The following is a 14311-nucleotide window of genomic DNA, read 5'->3' on the forward strand; positions in this document are numbered from 1 at the left end:
GGGATTACAGGCATGATGGCCACCACACCCAGCTAATTTTTATATTTTTAGTAGAGACAAGGTTTCACCATGTTGGCCAGGCTGGTCTCAAACTCCTGACCTCAAGTTAATCTGCCCGCCTCGGCCTCCCAAAGTGCTGAGATTACAGGCGTGAGCCACCGTGCCTGGCCCAAGTTTATTTAAATTTAACGTCAAGTAACCTAGCTTGATAGTCTCCCATTTTTCTTATTTTCCTTTTTTTTTAATTTTTTTTATTTGAGACAGAGTCTCTGTCGCCTAGGCAGGAGTGCAATGGTGCAATCTTGGCTCACTGCAAACTCCACCTCCTGGGTTCAAGCAGTTCTCCAGCCTCAGCCTCCCAAACTGGGATTACAGGTGCCTGCCACCACACCCAGCTAATTTTTTGTATTTTTAGTAGAGACAAGGTCTCGCTATGTTGGCCAGGCTGGTTGGTCTTGAACTCCTGACCTCAGGTGATCCACCCGCCTCAGCCTCCCAAAGTGCTGGGATTACAGGCGTGAGCCACCGTGCCCGGCTTTTTGTTGTGATTTTAATTGTTTCTTTATTGCTCCACTGATATTTTTGTGGACCAAAATGTTACTTTTTTTTTTTTGTCGCCCTGGCTGGAGTGCAGTGGCGCCGTCTCTGCTCACTGCAAGCTCTGCCTCCCAGGTTCACGCCATTCTCCTGCCTCAGCCTCCCGAGTAGCTGGGACAACAGGCGCCCGCCACCACGCCTGGCTAATTTTTTGTATTTTTAGTAGAGACGGGGTTTCACCGTATTAGCCAGGATGGTCTCGATCTCCTGACTTTGTGATCCGCCCACCTTGGCCTCTCAAAATGCTGGGATTACAGGTGTGAGCCACCGCGCCTGGCCGGCTACCATATGTCTTATGAGACAGCCAAGCTAGCATGTCAGTATCGAGTAGACCTAGTCCATTGTTAACTCTCCTCAGAAATAAATTCTTTTTTTTTTTTTTTTTTTTTTTTTTTTTTTTTTTTTTGAGATTGGGTCTATGTTGCCCCGGCTGTTCTTGAACTCCTGAGCGCAAGCAATCCTCCCACCTCAGCCTCCCACATAGCTGGGATTACAGGCAAATGCCTCTGCACCCAGATCCTCATAATCATTAGGAAGAAAGAGCTGAGGGGGAGGGGTGGAGGAGGATGCTTAGGAGACCTTTTATGATAATAAAGGAGGAAACATTGAGAAGAGGAAGAGTAAGTTATAGAAACTATAGCTATTGCCCGAGCTCCATTAGAAATTTGATAGCTAAAGGGAATTAGGGCTGTTTAAAATGTCGCTCCTACATCCATCATTTGACATGATGTGTGACCTTTTTAAATAGAAATGTTTTCCCATGTTTTGACAGGGACTTATGTAGAATAAGTATTTAGACTACAGTACATAATATCTATAGTTGCCATGGCAACTCTGCATAGCATGCTGACACTCCAAAGTTGTACAAATAGAATCCTAGCCTGAGAATGTTTATTAAGTAGTCAGATAATGTCTGTCAACAATAAACTAAAGCAAAATTCTCAAGTAAACATAGCCTGTTAAAATAACATTTGCAGATGGCTGAACAACTATATAGATCGTTGATTTTTTTTTTAAAGAAAAAGAATGCTAATTAATTAATAGAAAAGATTACATTTCATCAGCCTAAGAGCTGGAACCAGGGATATAGAGAGGATGTTAGAATATTACTTAAATCTAAATATTATCTACTCTCATTTGTTTTCTCAATTTAATGAAGTAAAACCCCATTGTATGTTAGATCTCTCTCTAATAGAAAAGTCATAAAGTTGAGAGCTACAGTTAGGTTACAAAATGAATTAGCCCATGCTTGTTCAAAGTACTACAGTAATTTCAAAATTCTGGGCCGGGCATGGTGGCTTATGCTTGTAATTCCAGCACTTTGGGAGGCTGAGGCCGGAGGATTGCTTGAACCCAGGAGTTCCAGACGAGACTGGGGGATATGGCGAGACCCCATCTCAATTAAAAAATAAAAACAGTTCTGAGAAGACAATTTAACATAAGTACCAATTTTAAAAGCACATACCCAGGCGGGCATGGTGGCTCACGCCTGTAATCCCAGCACTTTGGGAGTCTGAGGCAGATGGATCACAAGGTCAGGAGTTCAAGAACAGCCTGGCCATGATGGTGCAACCCCGTCTCTACTAAAAATACAAAAATTAGCCAGGCGTGGGGGTGGGCGCCTGTAATCCCAGCTACTTGGGAGGCTGAGGCAGAGAATTGCTTGAACCCGGGAAGTGGAGGTTGCAGTGAGCCGAGATCGTGCCACTGCACTCCAGCCTGGGCAACAGAGTAAGACTCTGTCTCAAAAAAAAAAAAAAAACAAAAAACCACAAAACAAAAAAATCACATAGCCTTTGACAGAAAATTTGTCTTACAGAACATTTCACATATATGCAAAGATAAATGTACAAATAATTTATACCAAAGCATCATTAAAATGGTAAAAGTTAGAAACATATTGCATCACTATAAAATGAGAAGTGTTAAATTATGGTCCTAAGCAGTTATTAAGAAGAGCTAACCTGATGATATCCCAATCCAGTAACAGAAGATGGCTATGATGGCACTGGGAGGGCAAGGTGGAAAGGGCCAAATAAGCTGGAGAACAGACCATGCAATCCATCCCCATGAGTTTACCTTGGGAGCTTGTCCACTATCCTGTTGTCAGTCTACCTACCTATTCCCAATCATCTGTGGCCTTTCCTTTGCCAAGGAAGTCTATTCAATTGGAAAAGAATCCCCTGTCATGTTAGCACTTAATATTACCTGGAGGTAGGAGAAAGGAGAACTTCATTTATCTTATTTCCTGGGGACTTAGTCCCCAGAGTGTTAATATTTCCTCCTCTCCAAGAAACTGAGGCAGATTCTGCTCTCTGTCCTCTTGGCCACTGGTTCCAAGTCTTTCTTTAGGCATGACCCTCTTTTGTTGTATATGTGTCCTTTGCTCCTTCCATGGATTCCCATGATGTGAAAGATTTTATCTGCCAAATAGTAACATAATTTTTCCCTTACCAAATTAACAAAGCCTTCCATAACTGTATACACTAAAGTCAGTGCCCTAAAGATTGGGAAAATCATGTCTTCAGAGTGTACTGTGCTAAACACTTTACATGAATTATTTTATTTAGTTTTTAAAACAATCCCATAAGGTCGGTTTTATTTACATTTTACAGAAAGGGAAACAATATTCTCAGTCACATAGTAAGTGGAAGAACCACTTATATAAAAGAAGTGTATGAAAATGCATAGAAAATAATCTGGGGAATTATTTCTGGGAGATGGAGAGTGGTGAAGAGCTTTCAGTTTTTACTCCACCACTTCCTCTTTTTTTTTTTTTTTTTCAGACAAAGTCTCACTCTGTCACCCAAGCTGGAGTGCAGTGGGATGATCTCGCTCACTGCACCCTCCGCCTCCCAGGTTCAAGTGATTCTTGTGCCTCAGCCTCCCGAGTAGCTGGGATTACAGGTGTGCACCACCACGCCCCCACTAATTTTTGTATTTTTAGTAGAGACAGGGTTTCACCATTTTGGCCAGGCTGGTCTCGAACTCCTGACCTCAGGTGATCCACTCGCTGGGATTACAGGTGTGAGCCCCCACGCCTGGCCATCTACTTCTTTTTTTTTTTTTTTTTTGAGACGGAATCTCGCTCTGTCACCCAGGCTGGAGTGTAATGGCACAATCTTGGCTTACTGCAAGCTCCGCCTCCCAGGTTCACACCATTCTCCTGCCTCAGCCTCCCAAGTAGTTGGGACTACAGGTGCCCGCCACCACGCCCGGCTAATTTTTTGTATTTTTAATAGAGACAAGGTTTTACCATGTTAGCCAGGATGGTCTCGATCTCCTGACCTCGTGATCCACCCGCCTCAGCCTCCCAAAGTGCTGGGATTACAGGCGTGAGCCACTGCGCCCGGCCTCTGGCCCTCTACTTCTATATTGTTTGGGTTTTTAATATAGGCATATAGTTGTTTTGTAATTTCGAAAAAAAATTCTCAAAGATAAGAAAGAAAATTTGGGCTGGGTGCAGTGGCTCACGCCTCCCAGCACTTTGGGAGGCCAAGGAGGGTGAATCACCTTAGGTTAGGAGTTCAAGACCAGCCTGACCAACGTGGAGAAACCCCATCTTTACTAAAAAATGCAAAATTAGCCGGGCGTGGTGGTGCATGCCTGAAATCCCAGCTACTTGGGAGGCTGAGGGAGGAGAATCCCTTGAACCTGGGAGGCAGAGGTTGTGGTGAGGCAAGATGGTGCCATTGCACTCCAGCCTGGGCAACAAGAGCGAAACTCCGTCTCAGAAAAAAAAGAAAGAAAAAATTGGGTTCTACTAGGCCTTTAACATAAAATGTTCTAAAGGATTTTCCTCATAATTTAAATGTGAATTATGACTCCAAAGTAGATTTCTAGAATAGAAATTACCCTTTAGCATCATTCACTTAAACTTTGTAGAAAAATTCAAAGGTATCTGGTATGGAATGGGTAGTCTAAAGCAGAGATTTCCTTGAGTGGCTCATAAGACAGTTTTCATGGCATTTCATTTACTTCTCTTTTCTTTCCTTTTTGTTTTCTTTTTAAAATTCTTTCTACTTATTTTTCTGTTTTCTCCAATTGTTCATTTTAAACATCTTGTTTATACTATTGGAGTAAATATGTTTTTTTCTTCTTTCTTGCTCACACTTGAAATTTGCTATGGACACTCTGAGGGCATTGACTAGTCCCTTTAGTACCCCTGAAGAATGAACTGCTCAATAAAGTGAAGTATAAGTTTGATCTAGACATGCTAAAATTAACTGGGCTTTGGATCATGGCCCATTATTGATTAAAGCTAAGGTAAATGGTCTTCCAAGTTTCTGTACTTTTGAATTGATCAGTCTTGTATTAGTATGCAGTTATAGAATTTTATTACTGGCCAGGTGTGGTGGCTCACGCCTGTAATCCCAGCACTTTAAGAGTCTGAGGCAGGCAGATCACTTGAGTCCAGGAGTTCAAGACCAGCCTGGGCAATATGGCAAAACCCTATCTACAAAAAAATTTAATCGGGTGTGGCGGTGCACACCTATGGTCTCAGCTATTTGGGAGACTGAGATGGGAGGATCACCAGAGCCCGGAAGGCAGAGGTTGCAGTGAGCCAAGATTGCACCACTGCACTCCAGCCTGGGCGGCAGAGTGAGATCCTGTCTCCAAAACAAAAAAAGGCCAGGCACAGTGGCTCATGCCTATAATCCCAGCACTCTGGGAGGCCAAGGCAGGCAGATCACCTGAGGTCAGGAGTTCAAGACCAGCCTAGCCAACTTGGTGAAACCCTGTTTCTACTAAAAATACAAAAATTAGCTGGGTGTGGTGGCATGTGCCTTTAATCTCAACAACTCAGGAGGCTGAGGCAGGAGAGTTGCTTGAACCCAGGAGGTGGAGGTTGCAGTGAACCGAGATAACACCACTGCACTCCAGCCTGGGCGACAGAGTGAGACTATCACAAGAAAAAAAAAAAAGAAAAGAATTTTATTACCTACTTTGGGCTATATTTCTAAGCAGTCCAGTTCTGACAGGACTAGCTGTATGTACTGAGACACAATCAGCTTTACATATTTTTCTAGCTGTATTTCTATTAATATCAGAAGGGAATGCCTCCTCCCTACCACTGTCATTTTTAAATGTTTTTTTCCCTTTGCCTTGGAGGAATTATAAAGATGTCATGAGGAGCTTGGTCAGCTGTATCAGAAATACAGTGTTCATTTCTACTGTTGTTTTTGTTCTCTATAGCTTCCCATTGACCGGGGTGGAGGTGAAGGAAAGGCCATGTACATTGACACCGAGGGTACCTTTAGGCCAGAACGGCTGCTGGCAGTGGCTGAGAGGTAGGTTACTGGTTTAGATAAGAGAGACTATGGCTACACTTACCAATGTAGTGATTGCCAGGGTTAGTTTGGCTGAAGAATGTTTCTTCTATAACCCCATTTCCCAAAGTTGTATGTGTGGTTCAAAAGAATGACTTCCTTAGTAGAAAAAGGCATTCTTTTTTTTTTTTTCAGATGGAGTCTTGCTCTTGTCACCCCGGCTAGAGTGCAGTGGCGTAATCTCAGGTCACTGCAACCTCCGCCTGCCAGGTTCAAGCAACTCTCCCACCTCAGCCTTCCTAGTAGCTGGGATTACAGGCGCACACCACCACACCCAGCTAATTTTTTGTATTTTTAGTAGAGATGGGGTTTCACCATATTGGCCAGGCTGGCCTCAGACTCCTGACCTCAGGTGATCCACCTGCCTTGACTTCCCAAAGTGCTGGGATTACAGGTGTGAGCCACCGCACCCGGCCAGAAAAAGGCATTCTTTAGAGTTGCTGTCAGACTGGATTAAAAAAAAAAAATCCAACTATATGTTTTCTTCCAGAGAAACCCTTTAGAAAGTAAAAGAATGGAAAAAGATATTGCATGCAAATAGTAACCATAAGAGACATTGCATGGCTATACTAATATCAGACAAAGTACACTTTAAGACAGACACATTGGCTGGGCGCTGTGGCTCACGCCTGTAATCCCAATACTTTGGGAGGCTGAAGCGGGTGGATCACGAGGTCAGGAGATCGAAACCATCCTGGCTAACACAGTGAAACCTCGTCTCTACCAAAAATACAAAAAATTAGCCGGGTGTGGTGACGGGTGCCTGTAGTCCCAGCTACTCGGGAGGCTGAGGCAGGAGAATGGCGTGAACCCGGGAGGCGGAGCTTGCAGTGAGCTGAGATCGCGCCAATGCACTCCAGCCTGGGCGACAGAGCAAGAATCCGTCTCAAAAAAAAAAAAAAGATACATTATATACAAAGAGGAACATTTGTATATAATGACAAACTGTTTGTCAGGAAGATATAACAGTTGTAAAGATACACACACGCCTAACAACAAAGCCCCAAAATACACAAAACAAAAACTGAATTAAAGGGGAAAATAGACAACTCATCAATAATAGTAAGGGACCAGTTTTTCATTTTCAGTAATGGATACAGGCTTCAATATCTCACTCTCAATAATGAATATAACATGTATCAGAGGCACTGCTAAAGGGCATCTGTGAAAAACCTACAGGTAGCATCATACTAAATGGTGCTCTGTTACCCAGGCTGGAATGCAGTGGTGCTATTTCGGCTCACTGCAACTTCCACCTCTCGGGTTCAAGTGACTCTCCGGCCTCAGCCAAAAATTAGCCTGGCTAATTTTTGTATTTTTAGAAGAGACAGGGTTTCTCCATGTTGGCCAGGCTGGTTTCAAACTTTTGACCTCAAGTGATCTGCCTGCCTTGGCCTCCCAAAAGTGCTGGGATTACAGGTGTGAGCCACTGCACCCGGCCTTCATGGTGAAATTCTGAATGCTTTTCCCCCTAAAGTCAATAACAAGGCAAGGATGCCCACTTTCACTATTTACATTCAGCAATGTACCAAAGATTGTAGGCAGTGTAGTCAGACAAGCAAATGAAATAAACGGCATCCAGATTGGAATGGAAGAAGGAAAACTATTTGCTGATGACACGGTGCCATATGTAGAAAATCCTAAGGAATCCACCCACAAGAAAAACTAGAACTAAATAAACTGTTCAGCAAAGTTGCAGAATACAATATCAATATACAAAAATCCATTGTATTTCTATATACTAGACAATAACAATTCAAAAGTAAAACTTGAAAAAAAAACTTCATTCACAGTAGCAAGAAAAAGAATAAAATACTTAGGAATAAATTTAACAAAAGAAATGTAAGATTTGTACAGCAAAAACTCTGAAACATTGCTGAGAAAAATTGAAGATTTACATAAAGGGAAGCATTCCACGTCATGGATGGGAAAACTCAATATTACTAAAATGGCATTCTTGGCCCGGTACTGTGGCGCACACCTGTCTGTAATCCCAACACTTTGGGAGGCCAAGGTGGGCGTATCACCTGAGGTCAGGAGTTCGAGACCAGTCTGGCCAGCATGGCAAAACCCTGTCTCTACTAAAAATACAAAAATTAGCCAGGCATGGTGGCACACTGCCTGTAGTCTGAGCTATTTGGGAGGGTGAGGAAGGAGAATCACTTGAACCAGGCAGGCAGAGGTTGCAGTGATCTGAGATTGCACCACTGCACTCCAGCCTGGGTGACAAAGCGAGACTCTATCTCAAGAAAAGGCAGTTCTCCTCAGATTTTATCTATAGATTCAACCCAATCCTTATCAAAATTCCAGCAAGCTTTTTTTGCAGAAATTTACAAAGTAATCATAACATTTATGGAACATAACATGGAAATGCAAAGGACCCAGAATAGCCAAAATGTCTGGAAAAAAAAGAAAATTTGAGGTCTTAGACTTTTTGGTTTAAATTCTTATTATAAAGCTACAGTAACCAAGACAATATGGTGATGGCATATGGATAAATATGGAGAGTTCGGAAATGAAACCTTTATGGTCACTTCATTTTTGACAAAGGTAACAGGCAGTTTTTTTAAAATTTAAAATTTTTTACAAATACACGTGGTCTCGATGTGTTGCCCAGGCTGGTCTTGAACTCCTGGCCTCAGGTGATCATCCCTACTCAGCCTCCCAAAGTGTTAGGATTACAGATGTGAGCCACTATACCTGGCTGACAAGGCAATTTAATGAGGGAAAAAATGGCCTTTTCAATAAACGGTGCTGATGTAGATTAATTTCCAAATGCAAAACAATAACTTTAGACCCTTATTATACACCACACATAAAAATTAAAATAGATAACAGTGTGGTCATTCCTCAAAAAACTAAACACAGAATGACCATGTGATCCAGCAGTTCCATTTCCAGCTATGTAAAGAATTGAAAACAGGAACTCAGATACTTGGACAGCGATGTTCATAGCAGCATTACTCACAATAGCTTTGGAAATAACCCAATGTCCATTGACAAATGAATAGATAAAATGTGGTATATACACACAATGAAATATTATTTTAGCCTTAAAAGGAAGAAAACAAATTTTTTTTCTTAGACCTAGTCCTGCAGATAAAAAGGAAATTCTGACACATGCTATTAATATCCACTAACCTTCAGGGCATTATGCTAAGTGAAATAAGTTAGTCACAAAAGGACAAAAACTGAGGCCAGGCGTGGTGGCTTATGCCTGTAATCCCAGCACTTTGGGAGGCTGAGGCAGGTGGATCACCTTAGGTCAGGAGTTTGAGACCAGCCTGGCCAACATGGTGAATCCCCGTCACTACTAAAAATACAAAAAATTAGCCAGGCGTGGTGGCACACACCTGTAATCCCAGCTACTCTGGCGGCTGAGGCAGGAGAATCGCTTGAACCTGGGAGGTGGAGGTTGCAGTGTGCCAAGATCATGCCATTGCACTATAGCCTGGGCAACAAGAGCGAAACTTGGTGGGGCGGGGGGGAAGGACAAAAACTGTCTGATTCCACTAATATGTGATACTTCAAAATCAAAGAAACAAAGTAGAATGGTGGTTTTCTGGGGGTAGGGAGACTGGGGAGTTATTGTTTAATGGTACAGTTTCAGTTTGGGATGATGAAAAAGCTCTGGAGATGAATAGTGGTGATGGTTGCACAGCAGCATGAATGTCCTTAATGTACCTGAACTGTATACTTTAAAATAGTTAAAATGCTCAATTTAATGTTATATGTGTATGTTTTACAATACTGTTTTTATAAGGGTGATTGTCCTAAATAAGAGCCTAACTATAATTTTTCAGAGAGAACATGGGAGAAAATCTTAGTGACCTTGGGGTAGGCAAAGATTTATTAGCTACAACACCAAACACACAGTCCATGAAAGAATAAATTGATAATAGAGTTAGCTTTCACTTCATCGAAATTAAAAACTTTTGTGCTTCAAAGGACACTATGAAGCAAGTGAAAAGATAACCCAAAGAATGTGAGAAAATATTTGCAAATCACGTATCTGATAAAGGGTCTAGTATCCAGAATATATAAAGAACTATTGTAACCCAACAATAAAAAGATAACCCAGTTGTTTAAATGGGCAAAGGATTTGAATAGACATCTCTCCAAAGAGGATTTACAAATGGTTGATGAGCACATAAAAAGATGCTCAACATCATTAGTCATCAGGAAAATGCAAATTGAAACCATGGTGAGCTACCACTTCACACCCACTGTGAAGGCTATAATTAAAAAGATGGTAACAAATACTGGGAGGATGTAGAGAAACTGGAACCCTCTTATACTGCTGGTGACAATATACAATGGTGGTCTCTTTGCAAAATAGGTGGCTTCTTAAAAAGTTAAATATAAATTTACCATATGATGCAGCAATTTCACTCTAGTTATATACCCCAAGAGAAATAAAAACATGTCTGTACAGAGACTTGTATGATAATGTTTATAGTATCATTATAATAGCCCAAAATGTCCATCAGCTGGTAAATGAATAAACAAAATGTGTTTTCTCCATACAATGGGATACTCTTCAGCAATAAAAAAGAACTTAAGTACTGATACGTGTTAACAACATGGATGAGGTTTCAAATATGCTAAATGATAGAAGTTAAACACAAAAGACCACATAATGTATGATTCCATTTATATGAAATTTCCAGAAGAGGATAATCTAAGGGATAGAAGAATTGTGGTTACTGGCGATAGGAATGAGGAATAACTGTGAATGAAGTTGAGAGATTTTTTAGCGGTGATGAAAATGTTCTAAAACTGGATTGTGTTCATGGTTATACAACTCTGCAAATTCACTAAAGCTTTCAGTGAATTTTATACTTACAGCAGGTCATTTTTGAGTTATCTTAATTATACCTGAGTAAAGCTCGTAAAGAGTTTGTAAGTTTCTATATCAAATAAAGTTTTTAAATACATCCTCAAAATTGTTTTACTTCTTTTCCTTTGTCTAGAGTCAAATGTGGTAATTTAGTCCCTGCCACACATTTTATGGAAACCCAGTGATAAAACAATTTAATTGTCTGCTGAGATGTCAGACTCAAGTTGGAACCTGCCTAAATAAGTTGAGAATATTCTCTCTCGTTTTATAATCAAATTATCTTTCCCAGCTTATAATTTGAGGATGCAGCCTATTGAATGTATATCACTGAAGCATAAAATTAGGTTGGAATGGTAATTGCAGCTTTTTGTCTCTGCCTACAAAATTCCTATGAAGGAAAAGGAATTACTCTTTTGCAGCCTGATCTTAGTTTTCTGAGGATGTATATACTTAATTGTGTCTTCCCTCTCAAAATGTTTTGGCAATCCTGTATAGCTTTCATACTTTTAAGTATACTGTTTTAGTAGTTTAAGGATTATCTTTTGGACAGAGTCACTAAAACATTCTCTTGTAACATAAATAAGTATTCAGATAGGATAGATGACCTAGTAGAATATAGGCTATGAGGACAAGAACTTTGATTTGGTCACCTACTGGATGCCCAAGCAATAGAGCAATGCATTCAGGATTTGTTAATGAATATTTTGCTCACAAAAAATATTTTTTTTGTTTGTTTTTTTAGAGATGGGTCTCACTCTGCCCCCACTAGAATGCAATGGTGCAATCATAGCTCACTGCAGCTTCTAACTCCAGGGCTCAAGCAGTCCCCCCTCCTCAGTGTAGCTGGGATTACAGGCACACACCACCAAGCCCAGCTAATTTTTTTATTTCTTTTTTTTTTTTTTTTTTGAGACGGAGTCTCACTCTGTCGCCCAGGCTGGAGTGCAGTGGTGCGATCTCGGCTCACTGCAAACTCCGCCTCCTGGGTTCACGCCATTCTCCTGCCTCAGCCTCCCAAGTAGCTGGGACTCCAGGCTTCCACCACCACACCCGGCTAATTTTTTTGTATTTTTTAGTAGAGGCGAGGTTTCACTGTGTTAGCCAGGATTGTCTCGATCTCCTGACCTTGTGATCCGCCCACCTCGGCCTCCCAAAGTGCTGGGATTATAGGCGTGAGCCACCGTGCCTGGCCTATTTCTTATTTTTGTAGAGATGAGGTCTCGCTGTGTTGCCCAGGCTGGTCTCAAACTCTTGGCCTGGAGTGATTCTCCCTCCTCGGCCTCCCAAAGTGCTGAGATTACAGGCAGGCATAAGTGACTGTGCCTCGCTGAAAAATATGTTTACATAGAAATTTCATTAATTTGTTTTAATCAGGTCTCTTTATCAAGAAAAAATTTTATAATTGAATAATATTTCTGAGAATGTCACAAGGCCTCCTTAAGCTAATAAAAATAGCCCTCTTTCATTCACAACAAAAGAGCCCTTACTGATTAATTTTTGCCATGCCCTGTTGAAGAATATTAGCCCACATTCATGTTACTGTAGCTCTGGGGTTCCCAGAACATGGTCCCCAGAACAACAGCATTACCATTACTTGAGAACTTGTTAGAAATGCAAATTGTCTGATGGGACTTCAGATCTACTGAATCAGAAACAATCAGATACTCAGGCTAGCAACCTGTTTTAACAAGCTCTCCAGGGCCAGGCACCGTGGCTCACGCCTGTAATCCCAACACTTTGGGAGGCCAAGGGAGTGGATCACCTGAGGTCAGGAGTTTGAGAACAGCCTGGCCAACATGGTGAAACCCTGTCTCTACTACAAATACAAAAACTAACTGGGCATGTTAGCGGGCACCTATAATCCCAGCTACTCGGGAGGCTGAGGCAGGAGAATCACTTGAACCCAGAAGGCGGAGGTTGCAGTGAGCCAAGATCGTGCCACTGTACTCCAGACTGGGCGACAGAGTGAGACTCCATCTCAAAAAAACAAAACAAAACAAAACAAAAAAAATGCAGGCTCTCTAGGTAATCCGATGCTTGCTAAAGTTTGAAAATCATGACCACAATTGCTAGCCTTTCTTGAAAGTCTGAAGTACTGTGAAAGAATGACAGAACTCCTTTGAGATGAGCTTAGTTTTTCAAACTTATATGTTAAGAATAACCTGAGGTATTTGTTAAATATACAAATTACCAGACTCTTCCCTGATAATTATAATTCATTGAGTCTAGGTTAGGCCCAGGAATTTTTTTTTTTTTTTTTTTTGAGACGGAGTTTCACTCTTGTTGCCCAGGCTGCCAGGCTGGAGTACAATGGTGTGATATTGGCTCACTGCAACCTCTGCCTCTCAGGTTCAAGCGATTCTCCTGCCTCAGCCTCCCAAGTACCTGGGATTACAGGCGTGCACTGCCACACCCATCTAATTTTTGTATTTTTTTTAGTAGAGACGGGGTTTCGCCTTATTGGCAAGGCTAGTCTCGAACTCCTGACCTCAAGTGATCCACCTGCCATGGCCTCCCAAGGTGCTGAGATTACAGGCATGAGTCACCACAGCCTGCCCAGGAATTTGTTTTCTAACAGGTGTTCCAGGTTATTATCTTTAAGGAAGTTCAAGAAACACTATGAAAGAGGATGCTATGGCCAGGCGTGGTGGCTCACGCCTGTAATCCCAGCACTTTGGGAGGCCGAGGCGGGTGGATCACAAGGTCAGGAGATCGAGACCATCCTGGCTAACATGGTGAAACCCTGTCTCTACTAAAAATAAAAAAAATTAGCCAGGCTTGGTAGCGGGTGCCTGTAGTCCCAGCTACTCAGGAGGCTGAGGCAGGAGAATGGCGTGAACCTGGGAGGTGGAACTTGCAGTGAGCCGAGATCGCGCCACTGCACTCCAGCCTGGGCGACAGAGCGAGACTCTGTCTCAAAAAAAAAAAAAAAAAAAAGAGGATGGTATTTCCAGCCAACTTGTCCCAAGCTGTGGGAATTCCATGTCCTGCTTCTGGAGCCTAAGCACAGAGGTTCCCATAGCTTTTTTTGTGAGCGCCACTGAGAGAAAAGCTAGGATAACTCTTTATTCTGGTAAACCTTCTCTGTTTTTATAGCAAATAGATAGTCTCCCTTTTTTAATTTTTAATTTTTTAAAAATTTTATAAATAGAGACAGGATTTTGCCATGTTGCCCAGGCTGGTCTCAAACTCCTGAGCTCAAGCAATCCTCCCCACTCAGCCTCCCAAAGTGCTGAGATTACAAGCATGAGCCACCGTGCCCAGCCTTTTCTCCCTTTCTGATAGTAGATTATATCAGTGTATTTTTTTGTTCGTTTGTTTGTTTGTTTGTTTTTGAGACAGAGTCTTGCTCTGTCACCCAGGATGGAGTGCAGTGGCGCGATCTCGGCTCACTGCAATCTCTGCCTCCCGGGTTCAAGCGATTCTCCTGCTTCAGCCTCCCAAGTAGCTGAGAAGCAGGGATTATAGGCGCCTGCAACCACACCGGGCTACATTTTGTATTTTTAGTAGAGATGGTGTTTCACCATGTAGTCCAGGCTGGTCT

General features: G+C 41.9%; 1 protein-coding gene across 3 annotated transcripts in view; it reads left to right on the top strand.

Moving 5' to 3' along the window:
• Positions 1 to 14311, top strand: part of RAD51 (RAD51 recombinase) — a 35792-nt gene that overhangs the window by 17419 nt on the left and 4062 nt on the right. For all 3 annotated transcript variants that reach the window (XM_054450272.2, XM_063652588.1, XM_054450273.2), the window contains one exon: positions 5794 to 5888. In XM_054450272.2, coding sequence (XP_054306247.1) covers positions 5794 to 5888 — 95 coding nt within the window. The remainder of the gene's footprint in view (positions 1 to 5793; positions 5889 to 14311) is intronic.

Source organism: Pongo pygmaeus, chromosome 16 (assembly GCF_028885625.2).
Source record: "Pongo pygmaeus isolate AG05252 chromosome 16, NHGRI_mPonPyg2-v2.0_pri, whole genome shotgun sequence".
In the NCBI taxonomy this organism is placed as follows: domain Eukaryota; kingdom Metazoa; phylum Chordata; class Mammalia; order Primates; family Hominidae; genus Pongo; species Pongo pygmaeus.